The sequence below is a fragment of the Cavia porcellus genome, unplaced genomic scaffold, assembly GCF_034190915.1.
Source record: "Cavia porcellus strain 051 isolate PalLab524CR breed Dunkin Hartley unplaced genomic scaffold, mCavPor4.1 scaffold_25, whole genome shotgun sequence".
NCBI classification, from domain to species: domain Eukaryota; kingdom Metazoa; phylum Chordata; class Mammalia; order Rodentia; family Caviidae; genus Cavia; species Cavia porcellus.
In genome coordinates this window covers 16,028,089-16,051,329 of record NW_026947508.1, presented here as the reverse complement: position 1 = coordinate 16,051,329, position 23,241 = coordinate 16,028,089, and the positions used below count along the sequence as shown (strand labels likewise).

Genomic DNA, 23,241 nt, shown 5'->3' with positions numbered 1-23,241 from the left:
AGATGACAGGGCAAAGCAGAGTTAGAATAATGCCAGCAATAACTGTCATCTATCATTGCCTGTGAACTCTGGGCCTCATCACAAATTCTCAGGCATTTCTTTTATATCCTGGGGAGTTCTGAGGCTGGGATGACTAGAAACTACATCTAAACTAGAATGCCAGCTACCTCACCTCTGAGGGGCTTATTTCCTGTAGCATCCAGCCAATCAGAATTATGGAGCACAGTGATTGGCTAGAGAATTGACACATATCTCAATGAGAGTCAATGAGAATCAGTTTGGAGAGCATTTTTGAACTATGAGGCAAAATGAGCCAGTTTTTGTTAGAGATACTTACAGCAGGATGTGAGGCAGCAGTCATCTTGTCACCATAGAGAGCCTGCCAAAAACTGGGGCCAGCAAAGGGAAACAGTGCTGAGAGATGGAGAGAAGATTCAGTATAAAACCTAATGGCATCACCTGAGCCCTTCATGGAACCATGTCTGAAGCTAGCTTTCCCGGGTACCTGTGATTACATAGACAAGAGGGTCACTTCTTTTTGGTCCTGGGCAGTCAAAGTTGGGCTTTCTGCCTGTCTCTGCTTTGCTGCTCACACTGAACAATCTCTGTGCCCAGAGGTTTGCATACTGAAAGAAGTGTCCTTCAACCTCCCAACCCACCCCTAGGGGGCTAGCAAGGGAAGCAAGTACTTCTGCTACAAATCACTTGTGTGTCTGTGCTCTTGGAGGGTCCCTAAGGAGCTGGAGGAAGGACCCTCTCCTGGAGGAGCCATCATGTTGGGAGGCCTCGGCTCTAGCCCTGGTTCTGCTGCCAGGCCTGTGAGCGGCCCTGGGTCAAGCTTCCCCACACCTCGTCCTCCCTGCCCCTCTCAAGGTGTCCTTGTTAGAACGGAGAGAGGCAGTTTCTTCCTCAAAATTAGGATCAAACCTTGCCATTGTTGGCATAGGTAAAACTCAGCCTGGTTCCTCTTGTGGGGACCAAGCATTCCAGAATGTCCCTGGTACTGATAAATAAAATGTGGTCGTGAGCCCTGACCTGTCTTTGCTCCTTTTTGGAGCTTATTGTTGGAGTATAAGAGGAAAGGAAAAGCACTGTGATCTAAAGAGATTACTTGGTGATTTTTCACCAACAGAAATATCTGTCCCAGCCCTTAGATCACAAAACAGCCTCACTGCCACTCAGAGGCTCCCTGGAACCCTTCCTGGCCACTTCCTCCCAACAGGGGACAGCAGCCTGACTTCCACGGCACAGATCTGATTGCTTCTTTTTGAGCTTCGTATTTGGTTTGCGGGTTATGAATGCAATGTACAAAAATCGACTTGATCATCACATCAGTAGAGTGAAATGGGCAGGAATTATCAGCTCCAATTTACAGAGGAGAAAACTGAGGTCAGAGAGGTGAGAATCCTCCCCCAACCACATAGTTGGCATGTGGAAAGCTAGGCTATGTCTCCCTGGATCTGGCAATGTCTCTCCAGGTGTTAGGCTATGACTCCCAGGAAGTCACTTGAGGAATGGTCAGGAATCTGAAACTGGGCCGGGGTAGCCAATGGTTCTCTATGGGCAGAGAACAGGTCTAGACTTTCAGGTCTGGTCACCTTTGGGACATGATGCAATTCAATTCCCTTTGCCATGCTTCCTACCTGGGCACTCCACGTGCTTTGGGACCTTCCTTCCCAACTCCCTCCCTTCTCAGTGAGGAATTTAGGGTACTGGGGTGTACAGAAAACTATTTCCAGGGAGCCCCTTCTTGCGCTTCATGTGTCCATGCACAGTGCCCAGGACCAGTAGCACCCTTGCATCCTGATCCTGTGCCTGCAGCGTCCCTGTCCTATTTGTCCAGGGTTGTTTCAGGTCAGCTCCCGAGCAGGGGCTGCAGCCAGCTGCTTCTTTGGTTCCCTTCCAGAAGTAGGTTCTTTCTTTCCTCAAATTCACTTGGGTCCAGCTAACTCAACCCTGCTTCCCTGTGTGTGCTAGGCAATCTTTCCCTAGCCTCAGAAGCTCTTAAACACCCTTCAGAACCTCAAATCCTGAGCTGGACATGGTGTCTCATGCTTGTAATCCCAGCACTCTGGGAGACGGTGGCAGGATTGCAAATTCAAGCCCACCCTGGACAACTGGGCAGTTTGACAAGATGCTATCTCAAAAATTTTAAAAAGGATTAAGGATGTAGCTCAGCGTCAAGGCCCTGGGTTCAATTCCCAGTACCAGACAAAAACTAAAAGCCCAAATCCCATTTCCTCCATAATATCTTTTTTCCCTGGAACATATACTTATGCTGCCTACACACAAGTTTGTCCTCAGTGTGTACAAATATAGGTGAGCACAAAAGTCACACAAACAGATACTTTCACCACACTCAGTTTTCATCATTCTGTCTCACACGCCAGGCCACAAAATTGCACCACATCACAGCCACATTCCTCTCTCCCATGCGCGCACACACACACACACACACACACACACAAGTACATGCATACTTAGATTTGCATTCTACTTGTTTACAACAGGGACACGCACACGAGTTTTGTGTTCATTCCTCCTTTACATGCACCCCCACAACCGTTGCCTGCTGGCCGAATGCAAATGCACACGTTTGGAGAGGCCTCATGCCTCTGCTTCCCTTACAGACTTCCTTGTCCCCTCGGTCAAGTTTGCAACACACACACACACACTCAGGCATAGCAATCCCCAAATATAGTCAGTCTTTCCTTCACTCATAAACACACAGGCATGCAGAATCCTCCCCCCACCCCTTTTCTGTCTCCTCCTCTCCATCCTCCTCCGCTCTATACACACACACACACACACACACACACACACACACACACACACACACAACACACACACACACACCAGCAGCTGCAGCGACCTGGATCACACTCCAGGCAGGAGCCAAAGTCGCTGAAACTCCTGGCGCCCCGCCCCGGACACAGCTGAGCATCTCCTCATTTCTGCCTGCCCCCAAAGCTGGTCCTAGCAAGATAGGGACCCTGCCCCCAAAAGCCACAGACGTTTTTGCGCCGCCCTCTGCCTCAGTGGTTTCCGTTCAGCACGGACCTCAAAGGCCTGGGCGCCAAGGGTTAAGCAGCCGGGGGCGGGGGCGGAGGAGGGAGGGAAGAAGGGCGGGCTCCGGGCCTCCGCGGGTGATTGGCTGTTCCGCCGAGGGCCGGCCCCCGAGGCTCACCATTGGCCCGCGGCGGGCCCCGCCTCCGGGGCCTGGCGCCGAGCCGCGCGCTCGCCCACGGGGACCAAAGCGCGCCACCCGGGCTGCAGCGGCTGTCTGAGCAGCGCCGTGCAGCGGCAGACCCGGAGCCGCGAGCAGAGAGAGCAATCAGAGCGGAGCACTCGAGCTATGGTGAGTGCCGTACCTAGCCCGCGGCTGCGCTGATCCAACCTCAGTTGTTCCCGGCGGCGGTGCCTCGGATGGCATTCGGACCGGCCCGGATCGCGGGGGCTGGGCGCCGGTTGCAATCAGAGGTGCAGTCGGGGGCTCCGAGGCCGGACTCCGATTGCCCGGGGCGCGGCGCTGGTTCCATTGGGGGATCTTGATCCAGGGATGAGAGTGAAGGGCTGTGGGAGAAGGAGTTTGCCTTGGGGGCAGTTGGTGCCGGTCTAATTTGGGGTGTCCGGAAGTCCCTGTACCCAGCTTGACGTGGAGACCGTGGGCAGTCGGGCTGGGTCAGGCTCGCGGGTGGCGGTGATCTCGGGGCATCAAGATCCATCTGGATCTGAACGTCCGATAAAGCCGAGGTCGGTCTCGGCTAGTTTTGGGACATCGTGGATGGCTATGCCCAGCGCTTTAGTTTGGGACACCCTGGGGCTGATTATCCCGCTGTAACACAGGGGAGGGGGTGGCTGTCAGAGACCAGGGGACACTTGGAGGCCCAACGCCCAGCGATTTGGTCTCCCATCTCTTAGTAATAAATCCTCAGAGGAGAGGCCAAGTGTTGACCTGGATGGAGGAAAAAGGGGAGCTTTGGAGTCCTCTAGAAGCCCAGGAGGGATATCCATATGATACCTACCAGCTTCTGGAGCCGAAGGAAGGGGGGTTATCTGGGGGAGGGGGAGTCTTACCTCAGTCACAGGGCCTGGTGACTTCTCTCCATCGTGCACCTGCTTCTCTTTGGGTTCTTGGCGCATGAACAAGCCCCTCTGATTCTCCTAGTCAGGTTCTCTTCCCTGTGCAGTGGGTATAAGGCTCATTCAGGATCTGAGAAGACCATGTGCCCTTGATTTTGGCTGCCAGTCCCAGGGAGACTGGCACCTCCACACCTCTCTGATGCCACCGACAAGCCTGAGGGGGCCCACTGTGGGAGGAGGGAGGGTGTCAGATCCCCTGTACAGCGGAAGAGCTGCCAGCGACTCCCTAGGACCAGCTCCTGCTGTATACCTAGCTGGAGCTCCCATTCATGTATCACTTCTAGCCTCTAGAGAATTATGGCTTCTTTCTACACTCAGAGGTGACTAGAGGTTATCTTGGACTTGGTCTACATCCTGGGTTAAGAATCTCACCCTAAGCTGCTTTGTGTGTTGCCTGCCTGAAGTCCTAGCACTGTGGGATGCTCATGCAAGAGGATTGCAAATTCAAGCCCAGCCTGGGTGTCTTAGCAAGGCAGTCTTGAAAAACCCAAGAAGGTGGAATGCCTGGGGGATGTGGCTCAGTGTGAAGTCTCTGGGTGTAGTCCCAGTACCCCTGCCAAAAAAACACTTAGGAGCAGAGAGAAGGACCAAGCTAAACATCTTAGAATGTGAAAAATCAGAAAGGTAAAGGCTGTGGCTCGGCCACTCCACTTTGTCTCTAATCTGACCTGTATTACTCAGAAAGAGGACTTTTTAAAAACCCACATAAAGAGAGTACCCACTTTGCTTTGGTGGCACTTTTACTGAGCCCTGAGGGGCCATCAGGAAGGACCCACACTTTGGCATCAGATTTGTAATCCAGTCCCAGTTCCTCTCCTCACCCCCCCCACCCCGCCCTTTGGTCATGTGCATCACTTCTGAGTTCCAGTTTCCCATCAGTGAGAGCCCATCTGCCTGTCTCCTGGTGTGGACTTGGCTGAGTAACCCCGCTGAGAATGTTTTAGTTGAATATTGTCTAGAGTCCTTTCATTTACAAACCTGAGCTCAAGGTGGAATACCTAACATCTGATGCATTTACTGACCTGGAAGAAAGATTGCTGCAGGGTAGTGGTTCTCCAGGGAGTATTTCATGTGTCATTCAGCAGCCATTTATTCAGCCCTTGCTATTTGCCAGCCTGTGCAAAGGAAAAAAAAGCTGACATCAAGACAGTGTTAAGGGAAAGTTAGTCAAGTTCTGTTAGTAAACTTCACACTGGTTCCCAGGCTAGGTGGCATGCCCTTAAGAGAGATAGGGACATCGTGCCAAGCAAGGACTCCCTTCTGGATGGAGAGATGGGAAACAGCATCGCTGAGCAGGTGGCATCTGAACTGAAAAAAAACGTCCAATAGAGGGACTGTGTGACATATGGACTGGAGGTGTAAGAACATAGGAAATACTCTGAAAGGCGGGGACGGCCTGGCCCCAGGGCATGAGGGAACTCAGGAGGGAGAGAAAGGCCCTAGGAAGCCAGAGAGCAAAGGTGGATTGTTGAATTGTGCCTGTGGGTGGAGGCTGATGTCAGGCTTCCTTGTCATTTTGGTTTCCTCTAAACAAGGTCTGAGCACCTCCCACTAAATTGTTTAGTCCCTGGATCTCCTGCTCTGTGGTTTTAAAACAAATCCATGTCCCCACCCCTCTAGTGTGGCCAAGTCCCCCCACCCCCATCCCTGGCCCCTAAAAAAAACTCCCCTGTAGACCACATGGCCTGCATGCTGTGGACCTGGAGAATCCCTGATGAGCCCCAGATCCCCACCCCAGGTCTCTAACTCTTTGGCAGGAAGTCCAGCACTCACCGCTGTCCTCTGAGGCCTCCACGTGGGCTCCCCCAACCCAGGGCAGAGTGTGGGATGAGTTGTTCTGTGAGACTTTTTGTATCTCCTGCCTCCAACTATTCTCAAATCACCCAGCAGCAGGCACAGAGGGGTAAAGCATGTAGGCCAGGGTCACAGAGCAAGCCGGTGCCAGAGCAGGCCCAAAGGTCCTGGAAGTTGGAGGGTCAGCTAGGCAGACAGGTTATGGGGAAGGAGAGCCAGGCTGGCATTCAGGCCCACTCTGTCCTCGTGGTGACTTGAGAATGTGCCTTTATATTCCAAGCTGGGGGCTGAGTTTGAATCCTCCATTTGAATCCTATGTGTGTCCAACTTGCTGGGTGATCTCGGGTCTGTTGCCCCCTCTCTGTGCCCTTGTGTTTTTACCAAGTTGGGAGGATTTTCCTCTTCTTCTTAGGGTATCATTGTGAAGGCACAGGGCACCCAGAAACACTGAGGAAACTATAAAGAACATGAGGTCCTGTTGTTTGAAGGTAAAGGGCCAGCCACGTGCCCCAGCTACTCCTGTGCACATCGGGTTCCTGGGTCCCCTTCCCCGGGGAGCCAGCAGCTGTGCTGGTAACTGGGTCACTCACGTTTCCTTGCATGGCTGCAGTTTTTGGTCTAAAAAAAAAAAAAAGGAATATTGGTGACTTTTGTTAAGGAATAAATATCCTTTCTCAGGCAGAACTGGAGCAACCAGGCCTTGTCTGGGGAGGAAAGGATTTGAGGTATGTCTAGCAAGAGAGTGGGCAGCACAGAATGTTTGGGGCGTTGGCCAAGTGCACCAGCCTGGCCGAAGCCCACACCTTGGTAGTTACGGTGGGGAACCCATCACAACTTTTGGTACTTCTGCTCGGTCGTTTTCGCCTTCGGTTGCCTAGGTAAGCACTCTAACATCGTCAATCCTGTGGTCATCAAAGCTTTGGTCATTTATTCATCAAGCAAGTGCCTGGCACAACACGAGATCCAGCGCTGTGGTCAATGTGGATGAGACCGGCAGGTCCCCCTTCCACAGACTGGTATAAAGGCAGATGTAGGCAGGAAATGACAATACCATTACTGTTGCCAAGGAGACAGGGTGGGGTACTGGGGGAGCTGATGGGGAACCTGGTCCTGGGATCAGAAGAGGCCTGCTGAGGACGTGACATTCAAGGCATCACGTGGAAAGAAAGACTGAGAGGTGTCAGATGGGGCGGCGCACGCCTGTCATCCCAGCGCTAGAGAGGGTTGCTATGGGTTGAGGTCAGTCTGGGTTATGGACGAGTGGGACAGGAAGGGCACTGGTGCAGAGGAACCATGTGTGCAAGATGGCATCGGGCTCATCCAGAGAAGCAGAGGATGACAGCTGGTGGCCCGGCCGGTGCACTATGGGAGGGTCACGTTAGGGATTTGGGACTTGATCCTAAAGGCAGTGGGGTGCCAGGCAGGAGTTTAGAGAGAGGGCAGCGACATGGTCAGATCTGACCATGGTCAGGCTCTTTGTGGAGAATGGGAGGCAGGCAGGCCTGGAGGCCGGGCACCAGCGGGAGGCCATAGGAGACTCGCTGGTAGTCTGGATCACATGCACTGAAAAGTTAGAGTCAGAATTTAACAAGCCACCAAGGCCACGGGCACCCAACTTGCAGGAGACTGCTGCCGTAGGAGTCGAGGGCCTAGGATTCCGCCCTTCCCCAGGGGTCCCAAGCACAGGAGTTGGCTGGGATGCTGTCCTGGCCCAATGACAAGCTCAGAAATGGCTTCCTCCTCCCCGCAGGCTTGGCAGGGAAGGCTCAGGTCTGGCGGCTCCCACCTGCCTGAGCCTCCCTCCGACCCGGCTGCTGCTTACCCATTTCGGGCTTGTGAAAACAGCCTCGAAGGTCCCTAAGGACTGAACCGGGGCAGCAGCCAACCGCCTCATTCCTCCAGACTCGGGCTGTGTAGTCTTAACTGCCACTCAATGCAGCAGAAACTGGGAAAGCCCCCCGGGGACAGGGGTGAGCCCGCTGGGTGGCAGCCAGAGAGGTTGCTGGGAACCAGCTGGGGCTGGGTGCCAGCCAGAAACGCTGATTATTTCCTTCACCTTTGCATGGCCCTGGCCTGTGAGGAAAGCCTTTTCTTCCCATTCGTGAGCTACTGCCCACTAGCGGCAGAGCTGTGACTGGAACTCAGGCCTGTGACCCCCGCCTATGTTACGTACCCCAGGCACATGTAGTAGTCCCTCTCTGCACAGTGCAAGTCTCCCATAGAAGGAGTCCCTTTGGGCAGGAAGAGTAGCCCTGGCCCAGAGGTGTCCTGTAGATCAGTCCTCCCCCTGCAAGAGCTCCTTTGCCTTCTTGGCTCGGGAGCTGTGGGCGGGGCGGGGGTGGGCGCTGGCAGCCAGGAGGACTCGAGTTACAGTGTCAACACAGGCTTGTCAATGTTTACCTCTGAGCAGCCTTCCACCTGCCCCACCAGCTGCCAGCCCGGGCCTGCTCCAAGCTCGGGTCTGGTTATTGAAAACAAGGCCAATGGTAGAGACCTGGCTTCCAGCCCAGACTCTGCCACTGACCTTTTATGTGACCCCGAACAAGACACTGTCTCTTCCTGGGTCTCACGGGCCTCAGTCTTTCCTCTGTACAGTGACGTGGCTGGCACAGACAGATTCAGCAACACCCAACCCCGGCTCCTCCTCACTGTGACACTGCGGATGCTTGTCTGTGGATTGGCACCTGCCTCAGAGGCTCCTCAGTGACAGTTAATGAGATGTCACTTATAGCTGTCAGCTTGGCCCTTGGCACAGTGTCATAAGCACGAGAGAAATGGTGGTGACGGCGGTTGTTATTCCAAAGAAAGATTTTATGATTCTCTGAATCCAGGCACTGGGTTGCGTCACTCGGGAACGGGGGCCAAGGGTGGGGACTCTGTCCTCAAGCCTTCCTGGTACTCTGGGCTCACCATCCAGGCTGGGAGAGCCCAGGGATTGAGAAAGACTGTGGGTCCATCCTGCCTCCCACCCCCAGCTGTCCAGTCTTTGGAGTCGCTTCTCACTGGCTGGAGCTCAAATGACCTCGGAGATGTGTGGCCGTGAGAGGGGTGAGGGAGAGTGGGAGGGACGGAAGGGGCAGGGAGGACTCACTTCCTAACTGGCTCTTTCGAAGAAGCTCTGAGTCCAGTACACACATGAGCGGTCCCCAGCCCTGGAAAGGATGGGGGCTGTGGGTTGGGGTGCAGGAATGGGAGGAGACTGAATTGCCCAAGTGGCAGCAGTGGGCTTTAGTAGGGTCCAGCTCAGACCTGGTCCATCCCTTTTTTTTTGATACTGGGGATCGAACTCATGACTATGCACTTGCAAGGCAGGCACTTATGCCACTGAGCTAAATCCCTGGCCCTGGTCCATCACTTTTTGCTGTGTCACTTTGGACCCTGTGTCACTTCTGGGAGCTCTGTTTCTTGTCTCTGAGATGGAGCCGTTGGGGCCTGTTTTGTACAGTGCTTGGAAGAGTATAATTAGCTTCTGTTTAAAAGAGCCTGGCTCGGTGCTGGCACATGCAGAGGTCCAGTCATGATCAGCTGCTATCATTGTCCTGCCTGGGACAAGGATGTCATCCTGAGGGAAGAGATGGCGCCCTTTTACAAATCCAGGTGTACTTTACTTAACAAGGCACACACATCTTAGCTTGACTGTTGCAGATGGATGCACCCGCATACCATGTGAATCAAATGTGAGATGTTTTCATGTCCTCGTGCCTCCCTTCCCCGTGCTGTAACAGGCAGCTGCTGGCCTGCTTTCTGTCCTCTCGTTGGCCTGGTTTTGAATTTCATCTGCAGGGATTCACACGTGCACACTCGTTTATGCCTGGTTTCTACAAGTTAGGTCAACACAGACCATTTCTGACGTCATCTGGGTCATTTCTTGTTCCAGTGGCTGCTCCCTTTAGGCTCAGCTGTATCGTATTGAGTAGATGTATGCATGACTGTCCGTGCATGTCACCTGTAACTGCTGTGACAGTGTCGTCTGTGTCTCTGCAGATACAGGCGCTCATGACCCTCAGTACCTGCTCAGCAGCCTGGCTGATGGCCGGCGGGTGTTTGTGTGTCTGACCTTCATAGAAGCTGCCACATAGTTGCCCAGTGTGGTGTCCCCTTCAGAGCCTCTTGGTCCCTTCTATTGCAGGCTCTTGGGGAATGTTTTTGAAAGAGGGAATCCAGGGGTTCTGGTCTTGGGGATCCCCTCCAGTCTCAGCCTGGCCTGAGACCTGGCAGCTCTGGGCTTGGTCTCTGTATCTGGGCCAGCCTGGGCTTTGCTTTTACCTGATGTTCTGCTGGGGGGAAAGGGAAAGGCAATGGGGTCCACACTGATTGGCTGTGTGTCCTTAGGCTGGTTCTTTCCCCTCCATTATCCTGTTTCCCATTCTGCCCTCAGTTTCTGGGGGTCTCCCTCATTCTGGTTTTGCTCTCACTGATCTGCACTTCGCTGTCTCCAGGACTGTGTGGGACCCACTCGTAGGCCTCAGCAGAAGGACCCCTGGGAAAGGGGTTAGCTTCCCATTCCTGGACCCTCCCTGAGAGCCTGCTTGTAAACCATTCTTCCCTAGGCGAGGGCCCCCAGAGGAGCCCCTGGTTGTGGCAGCCACATCCTTGGAAGAGGGGCACGGAAAGCCTGAGCATCAGGCCAACCCAGGTCTGAATCCTGCCCCTCTCTGGCTCTGTGACTTGGGGTAGCTCACGCACCTCGCTGAGCTATACTATGGTCACCTACAGGGTTGTGAGGACCATGTGCGGGCCCATTGCTTGGCAAGGGCAGCAGATCCCTGCCCTAATAGAGCTCTCGGGGAGGAAGCTGGGGATTGATTGAGCAAACCAATCACTTGGAAAGATCACTTCAGAGAGAAGAAAGACATTACAATGGGGCAGGGCAGTGACTACGGGAGGAAGGGGTTACCCTCGATCAGGTAAACCTTGGGCACGCAAGCCACTGTGGGCTGTTGGCTGTCACTGAAATCTCCAAAAGGTTCACCATCACTTCCCTAAATGGTGACCAGGATGCGAGGTGACATCTAAACTGAGAGTTTCAGGTTGTGAGGAGGCAGCCAGGCAAAGGTGTGAGAGAGAAGAGTTCCTAGTGGAAGAAATGACAAGTGCAAAGGGCCTGAGGCAGGGACAAGGAACTTGGCATGTTAGAGGTGGCAAGAAGTCCATGGGACTGGACAGAGGCAGCAAGGGGAAAGGAGTGGGAAGAGGTGGGTGTGAAGGAGCAGGCCATGACGGAACTTTGGGGGCAGCTGGCATTCCATTCTTAAAAGTGATGAGAAGGCACTCACTGGAGGACTCTCTAGGTGGGGTTTGTTACAAAAAGGCCCTGGCTGCTGTGAGGAAGGACAGGCTGTAGGGGGCAGGAGAGAGGCAGGGTCAAATGAGAAGGGAGAGGGTCTCACCTGTCCAGAGGGCAAGGAGGCTTATGTTACTCTAGGACCTGGGATCTTAGCTTAGACTGAAGCGGGAAGCCCTCCATCCCAGAGGCCTCCAGACATTCCTGGTGGCAGGGCATGGCGGGAAGAAGCTGCCTGTAGGGCCAGATTTGCTTCTCATCTCCACTTAAACTCGCCCTTGGGATTTTCCCAGCATGACCACGTTCCCACCGCCTTGGCCACCTGGGAGCCAGAGGGCACAGGGCCTGAGCCTGCCACCCCAGCTCATGTGCACCCTGAAGCCGAGAAGTGAGGGCGGAGGAAGTGATGGCCGCAGAGGATGCCCAGCCCCTCTGCCCACTAGGCCGCTGTGCCCACGGCCGGCCTTGAGGCAATCCTGTGGCTTTGCGGTTCCCGGGTATCCCAGGCTGGTCCGGGCAGAAGGCCACACTTCATCTTTCCATGCACTGTGTGTCCAGCAGTGCGGTTACTCAGCATCCTGCTGGGCTTCCGGGAGCTGTGGGCAGGGTGAGGGAGAAACGAGGGGGCATGAGAGTTCACGAGTGTGTGGAACTGGGAGTTGGGCATCCTCTGCACCAAGTTCCTCCTAGGGAAGCAGAGCCCGGAAAGGGACAGAGTCAGCCTGAGGCCACAGAGTAAATGACACTCAGCACTCAGACCCTGACCTCGGACTCCTCAACTTTCGGGTAGGATGTGGGTTTGGGAGTCAGGTAGATGTGAGTTGCCGTCTCTCCTTTGGCCTAGCGGGGTGACCTTCAGTGAGTGACCTTCTCCGAGCCGCGCTTTTTTCCTCCATGAGATAGGACGCTGGCAACCCCTGGCTTGCGGTGGTACTCAAAGAATGCCTGGTGGTCTAGGTGAAGTTGTGGAGCTCGTGGGGTGATGCCCGTAGAAGGTCTCCAGTAAATGACAGCAGTACTCACGGAGATTCGGTCACTGTAAGGCTCGTGAAAGTGTGTAGCAGGGCAGCAGGTGGCCCGCACCTCTGCCCTTCCTGGTTCACAGGAAAGCAGGGGGGAGGAAGGTCCCCGGGGTGACTCATCTTGCTGCAACTTCTTCATTTCATTTCCTCATTAGAGTTGGGAGATAACTTTACCCAGACCCCAGTTACCATTCCTCCAACACACACGTGCGTGCACGCACCCACAGCTGGAGTGTACTGGAGTTACCCCAGGGTGGAAGCTGAGTGGCTCCCCACCTCCTGTCACCACCAGGCCCTCTTCTCACAGAGTGGCTTAGAGCAGGGACTGACCTGAACTTCAACCCTGGATCCACGGCTTCTCTGTGGTCCGGGCCCCCGAGCAGGTGAACTCTAGCCGAGTCCCAGACTTCCGTCTGTGAAGGGGAGATAAAAACTCCTTCCCGTGGCAATTGCAAGTATTACATGGGAAGATGCGCTCGTGTGCACACAGCATGCACGGACTCCAGGAAGTTGGTGGAACTGGTGACGATTGTTTGCAAATGCCTCCAGCTCTCTAGGCCTAATTCTTCTCTCCAAAGCTGTTCTCAGAAGCCTCGTAGATCATCTCCCTGCACCCGCATCACACTCCGAAGCCCCTTTGCTCCCCCCGCTCTCCCCTGTTCCCCCCAGCTGCCCTCCCATTCTCTTTGTCTTCTACTTGAGGTAACAGACCAAGAGTTTAAGCCCCAGCCAACTTTGGTTTGAACTCAGCTCTGCCAGTGTCTGTGTCACCTCAACCACATTTCTTAATTCTTTTTTTTTTTTTTTTTTTTTTTTGGTCTTTTGTTACCAGGGATCGAACTCACAACTTTGCACTTCCCAGGCAGGCGCTTACACCGCTGAACTAAAGCCCTAAATTTCTTAATTCTTAACCCCACTGTTTCTGAATAAGTAAAATGGGAACAATAGATAACACCACACTCAGAGGGTTGTTTAAAGGCGACAAAATTCTTGTAAAGTGCCAGGATCGGTGCTTTCACTATAGCAAGTGCCTAATAAATGTCAGCTCGTTCACACAGCCAGACAGAGTTCTGCTGGGCAGAGCCCTTGATTTCCATCTCTGGCCAGGACGGATCTGGAAGGGACTTGGGTTCTCTAGGGCTCTGCACCGTGGGCAATGGAGAGTGGCTGTCCCAGTCCAGCTGCCATGGTCAAAGCCATACCGTGAGGAACTGGCAGCCTGACAGGTGTTTCTAGCAACCCTGCTGTGCAGTATGGGCTGGGGCTGGGCAGGGGCAGGAGGAAGCGCTGCCCTCAGTGAGCTCACAGTCCGTGGAGGCAAGAAGGACAGATGGAGCTTGATGCCCGTAGACAGTGACCAGCCCAGGGCCAGGCAGGTTGCTTCAGAGAAGACTTTCTGGGGTTGGTGACATTCGATGAGAACTTTCAGGATTTTGTGTGTGTGTGTGTGTGTGTGTGTGTGTGTTCGCGCGTGTGCACGTGTGTTACAGTAAGAACTGGTTGGGCTGAGGTTTTCTTTAGGAATTCTTTTATTTTTTTCCCTCCCATAGTATTTACTAGTCTTAACGTAATATACTATTATATAGTAATATAAGTTGTCTCTTAGGTGTTTGCCAAGCATGATGCCAAAATCCTGTTCCAAATTCACTTAATCCCCCCATCAGCGCTCGCTATGACGCTGTTAAGTTGTTAACCTTACTCCTGTTTGTAGGAGAGGAAACCAAGGCACAGAAAGATAGTAAATCTCTCTGGATCAGCCAGCAGCAGAGCGGATTTGAACCTGGACAGTTTGGCTACAGAGTCTAAGTTTGGAACCACCGCCCCACACACGTGCCCTGCAGCTGATTGTCCCCTGATGAGGAGCCAGGCTCAGAGACCTCACATTTTGCCAACCCACAGGAAGAGGTTGATACGGGGTCTTTCTGAAGCTCCTGTTCAGCACCAGCTCAAGGACAAGCAGCTGCAGACCTTTCAGAAAGGGGGTCTAAAGCCCAAACCCTAGAAAATAAAAGGCCTGTGTCAGGGAGAGGAACGTGGATTAGGATAGGAATTTTTTAGTGGGGAGAAGAAGAGGATTTAGAAGGCAGCAAAAGATGGAATTCCAATGGAACCAACATTCCCAATGCCAGGAGGTCCTGGATCTGTGGGAGAGACCCACAAGTCAGCAAGAAGCTGCTAAATAGTATTTGGTGAGTGTGCAGGCAGGAGCCTTTGAAGGTCCAGAGGAATGGACAGCTAGCCTAGCCCAGAGAGGTGATATTGGAGTGGAGTCTTGAAGGGTGAGTAGGAGTTTGCCAACCAGGTAGAATCAGTAGTTTCAGAGCCAGAATTTAACCTGAACAGTCTGTCTCCAGAGTCTGTGTTCTCATACACATGCCATGTGCAGTTCTGCTGCCCTGCCTTGGAGTCTGGCCTTCAGGGATGTAGCTCTCCAGGTACCAGGGCCTGCAGTGTCCTGCAAGTGCATGGATTTACTCGCAGGACTATGGAGGAGGCAAGGCTAAAGAAGCATCTCGGGGCTGGGGATTTAGCTCAGCGGCATAAGCGCCTGCCTTGCAAGCAGGCGGTCGTGAGTTCGATCCCTGGTACCGATAAAAACAAAAAAAAGAAAAGAAAAGAACACTGGGTGTTCTGAACCCTTTCTGGAAAAGCTATGTCTGTGAGCAAGACTCACAGGGACTTCGGGTCAGGGTGACAAGCCCACGGTCACACCCGTGAGAGTGCTGAGAGGCACAGGGAGGCTGGCTTCAGAAGTTGGTTTCTTCGCCATCTTTCCGGAAATCTTCACTCAGTAGGTTTGGAGTGGGGTCCGGGCCTGCGTCTCCGGCAGCTTCCCACATTCTGGTACCAGCAGGCCTCTGAACACATGTTAGAAGCTTGATTTATTATACATCTGCTCTGGGCCTAGCACTGTCCTGGGCATCTCACTTATTCATGTCATCCGTTTGAGCACGCCTGGTGGAGAAGCCCAGGCAAAGGGAGGGAGGCAGGAGGTAACAGTCTTAGTGAAGAGGTCCGTAACCAGCGTGCCTAAAATCTGCAGGTCGGTCGGATGGGGAAAGTGAAGCTCAGAGAGGTTAGGCAGCCTGCCCAAAGCCCAGCACTGACAGAGGAGCTGAGCTTAGAACCCAGATCCCTTCACTGCTGAGTCTTGTGTTCTCCACACACCCCTGGCCATGCAGACCAGGTGAGAAATTTGCACTTTAGTCCTGCAGCTATGGGGAGCCACAAGTGTGTGTGTGTGTGTGTGTGTGTGTGTGTGTGTGTGTGTGTGTTTTCAAATCAAATTTGATTGTATTGCTTTATGCCAAAGTCTGTTTTCTTCTGTACCAAAAGACCCCATTTAAATCCTCTAAAGGAAGAAAAGACAAAAATATATGGAAAATGTATAGCTGGCGGGCTGGGCGGGTGAGAAAGCCGGTGGTTACAGGACCCTGCCTGCCTTCTATTAAGCTCAGGGAGGCAGAGTGGATATGGGCTTGGGGAAGGGGCAGGAACCAAGTCAGAGGGTGGCGACGGGGAAGGAGGGAGAGGCACAGGCAGCATGTGGTGATTGGTCCCAGGAGCAGACGGCCCATTGCTTTGACAGAGCCCAGGAGAGTTGTGTGAGCAGCTGGTGTAACCCAGACAGGCGCTGAGCTTAGGCCTCCTGCCCAGAGCTGGCCAGCACAGCCCTGCAGAGCCCCTCTCCCTCCCACCCCACCTCCCGGCCTGAAGGCTTCAGGGGATGGATGCTGGGAGGTCGTGAGGACAGAGATTCTGTCTTTGAAGCAGCTAAGGGGGGAGGGGGGAGGAGGGATGGGGGAGGGGTGGTGCTCTGACCTCCAGATTCTTTCCAGATGACCCCTGTGACCCCAGAGAGATCAGGGCCCTCCTAGACTTTGATGGAGCTCCACAGAAATGGGGGTCCGAGCTGGAGTCCCTCCCTGGGGGGAAGAGGGGCGCCTGAGGCTCTGAGGAGATGTCTCTGGACTGGCCTTCCGGACCAGCAGGGTAACCTCCGAAGTCAAGAGATGCTCCCTCCGTTGACAGCCTATTTCCTTTTGATGTTTTCTTTTCTTTCTTTCTTTTTTTTTTTTTTTTTTTTTTTTTTTGTGATACTGGGAATCAAACCCAGAGCCTCACACTGAGCCACATCCCCAGACCTTATTTATTTATTTATTTTGTGACAACTTCTCACTAAATCACTTAGTTACCCAGGCTGGACTTGAACCTGGCAATCCTCCTGCCTCAGCCTACCAGAACGCTGACCCAGCCGTGCAATACCGTGCCTGGTTTGAAGATTTCCTCTTTCATCCCATTAACCCTGTTTGGCCGGTTACATCTTGGAGATGTCCAGTTAAATGGCTGTCTAGCTCTGAGCTGCCCCTCACCTCTTCTCCTTCCTAGACCGTGGACCTGCACCTGCTCCTTCTCTGGAGCCTGAGCCCCCTGCTTGCTTGGAGACCCCAACACACACCGCTCCCACAATCACCCAGGGTCCCGCACCCCTCTGTCATGCTGGGGTGGCCTGACCCTCCTGTGCTTGTTCCTGCCACCCCTTGTGACCTCCTGAGCCTCCCTGTGCGTGGTTTTGTTCAGGGAGCAGCGTGGCACCCACCCAGGAAGCTGCTCTTGATGGTGGGGGTTGCAAAGTGGGGAAAAGATAGGCAGCAAGAGACAAGAAGATCACTGAAGGCTCCAGGCTGAGCTCCCCTCCCGCTCCATTGCCCCAGAGCCCAGGGACCAGGGTGAGGCCAGCTCAGGACGTCAGAGAAAGTGCCCTCCACAACTGGGAGCTCAGTCACAGAAATCATTGTACTGGGGGAGCAGCCAGCCAGCCTGGGCTGAGATGGGCATGAGAGAGTCCCTGACCGCTTCTCAAAGAAGCCTGGAGGCCTTTGAGCCTCAGGCTGCTGTCCTGAGGACGGGAACAGAGCCCCCTGATGTGGAGCTCTTCCTGCCGTCCTAACCTGTTCCATGGAGCAGCAGATAACACAGTTTACTGAGCACGGACGTTGACCTGGGCCCTGCGCCAGGCAACACATGCATTGCCTCATTTCACACCCAAGTCAGCTCTACAGAGATGAGTCCTGTTGTCCCCTGCTTTTTGAGGTGGAGTCTTGCCACATTGCCCTTGGAAGCCTTGAACTTGTGGTCTCGTGCAAGCCTCCTGCCTCAGCTTCTGCAGTAGCTGGGACCACATGTGTGTGTCCTCATTTAACAGATAAGTAAGCGGATATGATGGAGTGAAAGTGTGGCCAGGAGCCCACAGCTGAGAGGTGATTCTACCAGAAATCTCAGGCTCTGGAGTCTGTTCTCTGCAAGCCCTGGAGGAGCAGTCAGCGAAGTTGAGGGTGTTTTACTGACAGCTCACTGGGGAGGGAAGCAGGTGGGAACCTTGGGGAGGCCGGGTGCAGGCAGCCAGAAGCAAGTTCTGAGCTGATGAGAGGTGGCAGTGTTCTGCCCTGGGGCACTTGTGCCTGTCAGCAGTTTGCTTCTCTCCCCTGGTGTGTGTGTGTTGGGTGGGGGAGACACAACCCTGGCTGTCCCTGCCTGCCCTGGGCAGATGCTCAAGGGAGAGAGAAGGCCGGAAGGAGCCCCTCTCAGGGCAGAGCTGGGGAAGGGTCAGCAGGCGACTGGCTCTAGAGCCAGTCCATGTCCATAGGATCATTAGGGTGGCCTCGATACATGTCCAGTGCTGGCTACTGAAGAAAGAATTCGGTCAAAGAGTGGCACTCTGCAGCGACTTCCGATGCCCGTCTGCTTGTAAGGTGATTCCCTGGAGAACAAAGTGTATGTGACCATTGCTTCTGGCCTTCTCTGATAGGGCCACCGAGGAGATTGCTTTGCAGATAACATTTTCCTTCTTTGGTGATTTGTACAGTTTCATGCTGTTCCCAGGTGACCAGGGCGTGAGTCAGCCCGAAAGCTTGTGCAGGAAAGTCCTGGGGAAATGTCTCTTCTCTATCAGGTTCTGTTTGAACAGTGCCCAGTGACACGCTGACGTTGGGTAAGGAGAGGCAGGCACCTTCCCCAGCCACTTATCTCTGCATCTCCCTTTGTCTCCTCTGACCTGGGCCCGAAGCCTTCTCAGCCAGAGCAGGGAGGTGGCACAGTTCCTCCAGCCTGACTCAGCCCCTCCCAGGCTCTCTGGGGAAGTGAGTCATTGCTGCAGCTCTGAGGAAAGAGAAGGAAAGGGCCAGAGTTGGGACAACCCCATCTTGGTCCCTTCCATGTGCAGTCCCAGCCCTGAAGAGCACGCAAGCCACCCATGCAGGGGACAGTCAGATGGGGCAGACCTGGTTAAGTCAGCAGACCCCAGCTCGAATACTAGGGTCACCTTGAACAGACCCATGCAGCAGCACTCAGGAGATGGCAGGTCCCTCTCAGTCCCCTGTTGATGTCTCAGAACTGCCTCACCCACCCTCTGCCCATCCAGGGCCCTCAGGGGAGCTGTGGCCCTCTTGCACCTCCGGCCTCTCATACCTGATGGAGAGGTGACATGGTGCCCTCTCTCCTCCCCATCTTCTCAGCCTCCCTGGGGAGCTTGTGGCTGCCTCTGTTTATTCTGAGGATTTGGAAGTCTGGCTGTCTAAGCATAGAGATGGGCTGGATCAATCAGTTAGTGAGGTCGGGCCCAGGGTAACCCTAACTGCTTCTCTAAAGAGAGCCAGGAAGCCTGGGTTCATCTGTGCCCTCCCATCTGTCCTAGTCATTTTCTAGGTGACTTGGAATCATCCAGAAAATTTGACCTTTCGAGACTCACTTTTCTCCGCCATAAGAGGAGAGATAATTCCCATCCACAGTTATAGAAAACAAATGAGGAAACATCTGTAAGACGGCAGTCTCATTTCCTTTGAGTCTGCTGGAATGTCACCTTCTCTGGCCACTTATTGACAGTTGTCCCCCCACTTCCCACTTTCTGTCACCTCTCATATTTAATTGTTCTCTTTATCACTTGCACGATATAGGAACTTGCACGATATAGGAAGTGTGCTTCCTATTTGCCTTACGTAACTAGATCATTCCATCTCCTAGCGGCTAAGTTCCACCGAGGGGGATGCTGTGGCTGTTGTGTCCCCTTCTGTACCCACCCAGAACGGTGCAGGCCCAAAGTAAAAAGAACAAGGGCAAAGGCAAATGAGAGGGGCTGGGGATTTAGCTCAGCAGCATAAGCGCCTGCCTTGCAAGCAGGCAGTCGTGAGTTCAATCCCCGGTACCGATAAAAAGCAAAAAGACAAAAAAAAAAGGCAAATGAGAGAGTAAATGAATGAACGTGGTCCGCTGGCAGCATCCAGCTCTTGGAGGGCCTGTGTGTATTCTGGTCCCCTCCCTCCCCCTTCCTCTCCAGCTGTGTTTTTCTGGACTTCAGGACTTTCTCCACCCACCCTCTCCAAGTCAGCTTATCCATGCTCGAGGTTTCACGCTTGATTTTACATTTGGGGTTTTATTCCAGAACACAAGACTGCCCGGGGGAATAGAGTGGGACACTTTATTGCAAAACCAAACCGGCATGATTCGGAATAGAATGCTGAATTATTATGAATTTTTAAGAGAAAGAAAAGTGAGCAGGGCATGGTGGCCGCTATCTGTAATCCCAGCGCTCTGGGAGGCTGATGCAGGAGAATCATAAGTTTGAACCCATTCTGGGAAGTTTAATGATTTAGATCCTGAAACAAAATGAAAAAAAAAAAAAAAAGTAGGTTAAGGATGTAGCGCGGTGCAAAGGCCCTGGGTTCAATCTCCAGTACTGGGTGGGAGCCTCAGGGCATTTGATTCTAGAATCAATTTCAGCTTTATGGAAAACCTGCTAGTTCCTCTAGCCCCATGGTAGAGAAACTTTTATAGAGACCGAGTCTGCAAAATCCACTTACGTATCACAACGTGCCGATACTACAATCAAACCTGAATACTGAGGTTTTAATTTAGGGATAAGCGACTGTTAGCCAGTGGTCAGCTGGTGGGCAACTGGCTTGTATACTGACAGGAAGGCTCCCCGTGTCCCCTGTGGCAGGGGGCTGGAGGTTCACCACAGCGGTGTGGCCCCCACCAAGCTTCCCCTGCTGTTGACATCTGGTGTTACCTTTGTCAAAACTGAGAAGCACGGCTGGGGATTTAGGTTAGTGGCATAAGCGCCTGCCTGGCAAGCGCAAGGTCCTGAATTTGATCCCTGGAACATAAAACAAACAAACAAACTGAAAAGCCGATGCTGACACCTTTCTGTTCACTGAACTCTGCTCTATTTGATTTCACCTGCTTTTATACTCAAGCCCTTTTCCTGTTCCACAGTCCTTTCCAGGATACCCCATGACATGTGGTTGCCGTGTCTCTCTAGCTTCCTGGAGCCTGTGACAGTGTCTCAGACTGGTCCTGCCTTCCGTGACCTGGGCAGTTTGGGGGAGTGCTGCTCAGGCCATTAGGAGAACGCCCTGTGTTTGGGTTTGTCCTGCAGCCTGTCTATGACATCTTGCCTGTTGACATCTTCCCCGAGATCATGGCCACTTCCTCTGTTTACATTCGTCCCTCTCTAGTTCCTGATGCTGCTCTTCCTTAATGAAGGCCACCTCTGTGTCCACCCTCCTACTGCCAGGCAGGCTTTGTCTGTCTTATAGATCATGGTCGATGGCGTCACTGTGTGACCTTGGACAAGTCACTTACGCTGCCTGGGCTTAGATTTACAAAAGGGGCACAGGTCCACCTACTCGGCAAAGGCATTGTGTGAGCAAAATGAAATAAAGAACACAAAGCTCTTTACCCTGTGGTGTGCATGGGTGGGGGCGTGTGTGTGAGGATGCTCAGGCCACTGCCTTGCTTCAGCCACCAGCAGTCAGGTGAGGAGCTGAGGTGCGGGGCCGTGTCTTTCCTCTCACTGGGCTCAGTATCGAGGGCACCAGTCTAGGTCACAGGCGGATGCCACCAGCGTTTTTGTTTTTTTCTTTTGTGGAACTGACCCACCCACTGCAGGAAATGACCAACTATGGGCTAAATAAACTCTAGTACCTTCTCGTCTCTTGACAACCAAAAAAATACACCACATAACATGCCTGGGGAAGTCCCTCCCCACACACTTTTCCTGTGCTTGACTCCTAACATCGTGGCCCTGGGCTGGCCCATCACCTTGCCCCCAGCCTCAGTTTCTCTCCTCTGTCTTAGAGGTTTCAGGAGGTTCCGCAGGTTAGAAGATCATGTGACCAAATGAGCGGGAAGCAAGTGCTAGCTTGAAGACAAGGTGTTTACTAAACTGAGCCCTGTCCTGCCCAGCTCCCTTCTGGACTGTCTTCTCTGTCCATTTTCCTCTGATTCTCTTTGTCTCTCGGTTTTTCTTCTGCTCTCCCCTGGCCAAGTCTGTGTTCCAACTTCTGACAGCTAGGGCAAAATGACACCACCTCCCTGGTACCCCACTAGTCCTGTGCCAATAGTGGCCCTGCCATTTTGTGTGGTGTGTGTGGGCGGAGGGTGCCCTCGTCTGCTCTTTGTCCCCGCCAGGTGAGGAAGGTCACTGCCCAGAGCAACCTCTGGAGCATCTATGGCAACCATACAGTCAGGGCGCCTCAGCTTCTGCTGGAAAAGGACCACAGCCCCCTCGGTCCCTTAAGTGCCCACATCGTGGGACAGGAAGTGTCTGTTAGGAGGCCACAGGTGGGCGGCACGGGTCTGCCCACATGGTTAACAAGGGGACACCACTTAAGGCTCAGGGCCTGTGTGGCTCCAGGCCATCTCATGGGGAAGCTGCCCTGTGACTTCTCTGTGAGCCTCTGTTTGCTTATCTCTGAGATGGGAATCTAACCCTGCCCACATGAAACACAGGGGCCCTCAGAGGAGGAGGATTGAGACAGGACCGGCCCAGCCAGGGGCAGCCAGGGGCAGCCAGGGACAGTCTGCTGCATCAGGACCTGGGTCTCAGTCTGATCTGCTGCTTCTGAGCAGCACTATGACCTCGGGGAAGTGCCCTTTCCTCTCTGCGCTTTGTCAGTGCCCCCCCTTTAAAACAAGAATGGCAACCGTGCTTTGTGGCATGGTGCGGCAGCCCATTTCTGGGAAAGGAAGGTGCCAGCTGGCCACACTGGGACATTTCCCTCCAGTCAGTCATACAGAGGTTGCCAAGGAAGCTGAGCCCCTCTTTGTCTGTCCCCAGCCCCTTATCTGGCCTTTCCTGCAGGCCTTATCACTTTCTGGTTTGTGTAAGGGTTGTTTACATTGTGTCTTATCTCCCTCAGGAGAGACCCAGACGCAGCCTGGGGAGTACCAAGATTGTGGCTCCCAGACAGTGATCTGTGTTGGAGCCCCCACTGGCCACTCACTGGCTGTGGGGCCTGGGCAAGCCACTTTGCCTCTTGGAGTCTCTGTTTCTTCCTCTATAAAATGGATAATAACACCCGCAGCCCAGAGTGGTCATAAACATCACAGTGGAAAATGTCTGGCAGGGTTGTGCCAGGGCAGATGCCAAGTAGAGATGGCTCCTTCCACATGCTGCAAACCAGCAGGGTCCTCCAGACCCAGACCCCTGGGCAGTGGACCTGGTGGGCTAAGCGGCTGAGTCCCAGGTTGTGGGCAGCTCCCAGTATCCACATGGCCTGGACGAGGCCAGCGTCCCCGGGGAGTCAGGAGAAGCAAGAGAGGGTGGGAGAGAAGGGACCCCCGATGAAGCTTCCCCTCTGAAGCAGCCATCTACTTCCTTTACCTGTTGGGGCTGCGTGACCCCACAGAAGTGACCTCTGTGGCCTCAGTCCCCTACCTATGCAGATGAGGATAATGCGATACCCTGTCTCCTGGGGTTTCTGCACAGAGCCGATGAGGCAGTACATGGAAAGTGCTTAGCAAAGTCTGGTCGAGAATTTTCTATTCATTTTTAGAATGTGTTCTTTGGGCCCCCTGACTTCTTGGCGCAACTGTTTTTGGGAGGCGTACCAGGAATCGAACTCAGGGTCTTAGCACTTGCCAGGCAGGTGCTGTACCACTGAGCTACATGCCCAGCCCCCAAACTCTTTACTCAGAAGACAGTAACAGTAAGTTTGA

General features: G+C 53.6%; 1 protein-coding gene and 1 long non-coding RNA gene across 2 annotated transcripts in view; one reads left to right on the top strand and one right to left on the bottom strand.

Annotated features, from left to right (window-relative positions):
- The first annotated feature begins 3,227 nt into the window (after window positions 1–3,227).
- The window catches only part of Ece1 (endothelin converting enzyme 1), a 92,291-nt gene continuing 72,277 nt past the window's right edge, over window positions 3,228–23,241 (top strand). The window contains exon 1 of the mRNA XM_005004318.4: window positions 3,228–3,358. Coding sequence (XP_005004375.2) covers window positions 3,356–3,358 — 3 coding nt within the window. The 5' untranslated portion in view covers window positions 3,228–3,355. The remainder of the gene's footprint in view (window positions 3,359–23,241) is intronic.
- Window positions 5,002–8,263, bottom strand: LOC106027974 (uncharacterized). The gene is made up of 3 exons (XR_001201550.3): window positions 8,111–8,263; window positions 5,917–6,555; window positions 5,002–5,258 (listed from the first exon to the last, which is right to left on the bottom strand). It is a non-coding gene; the product is annotated as an uncharacterized LOC106027974 (long non-coding RNA).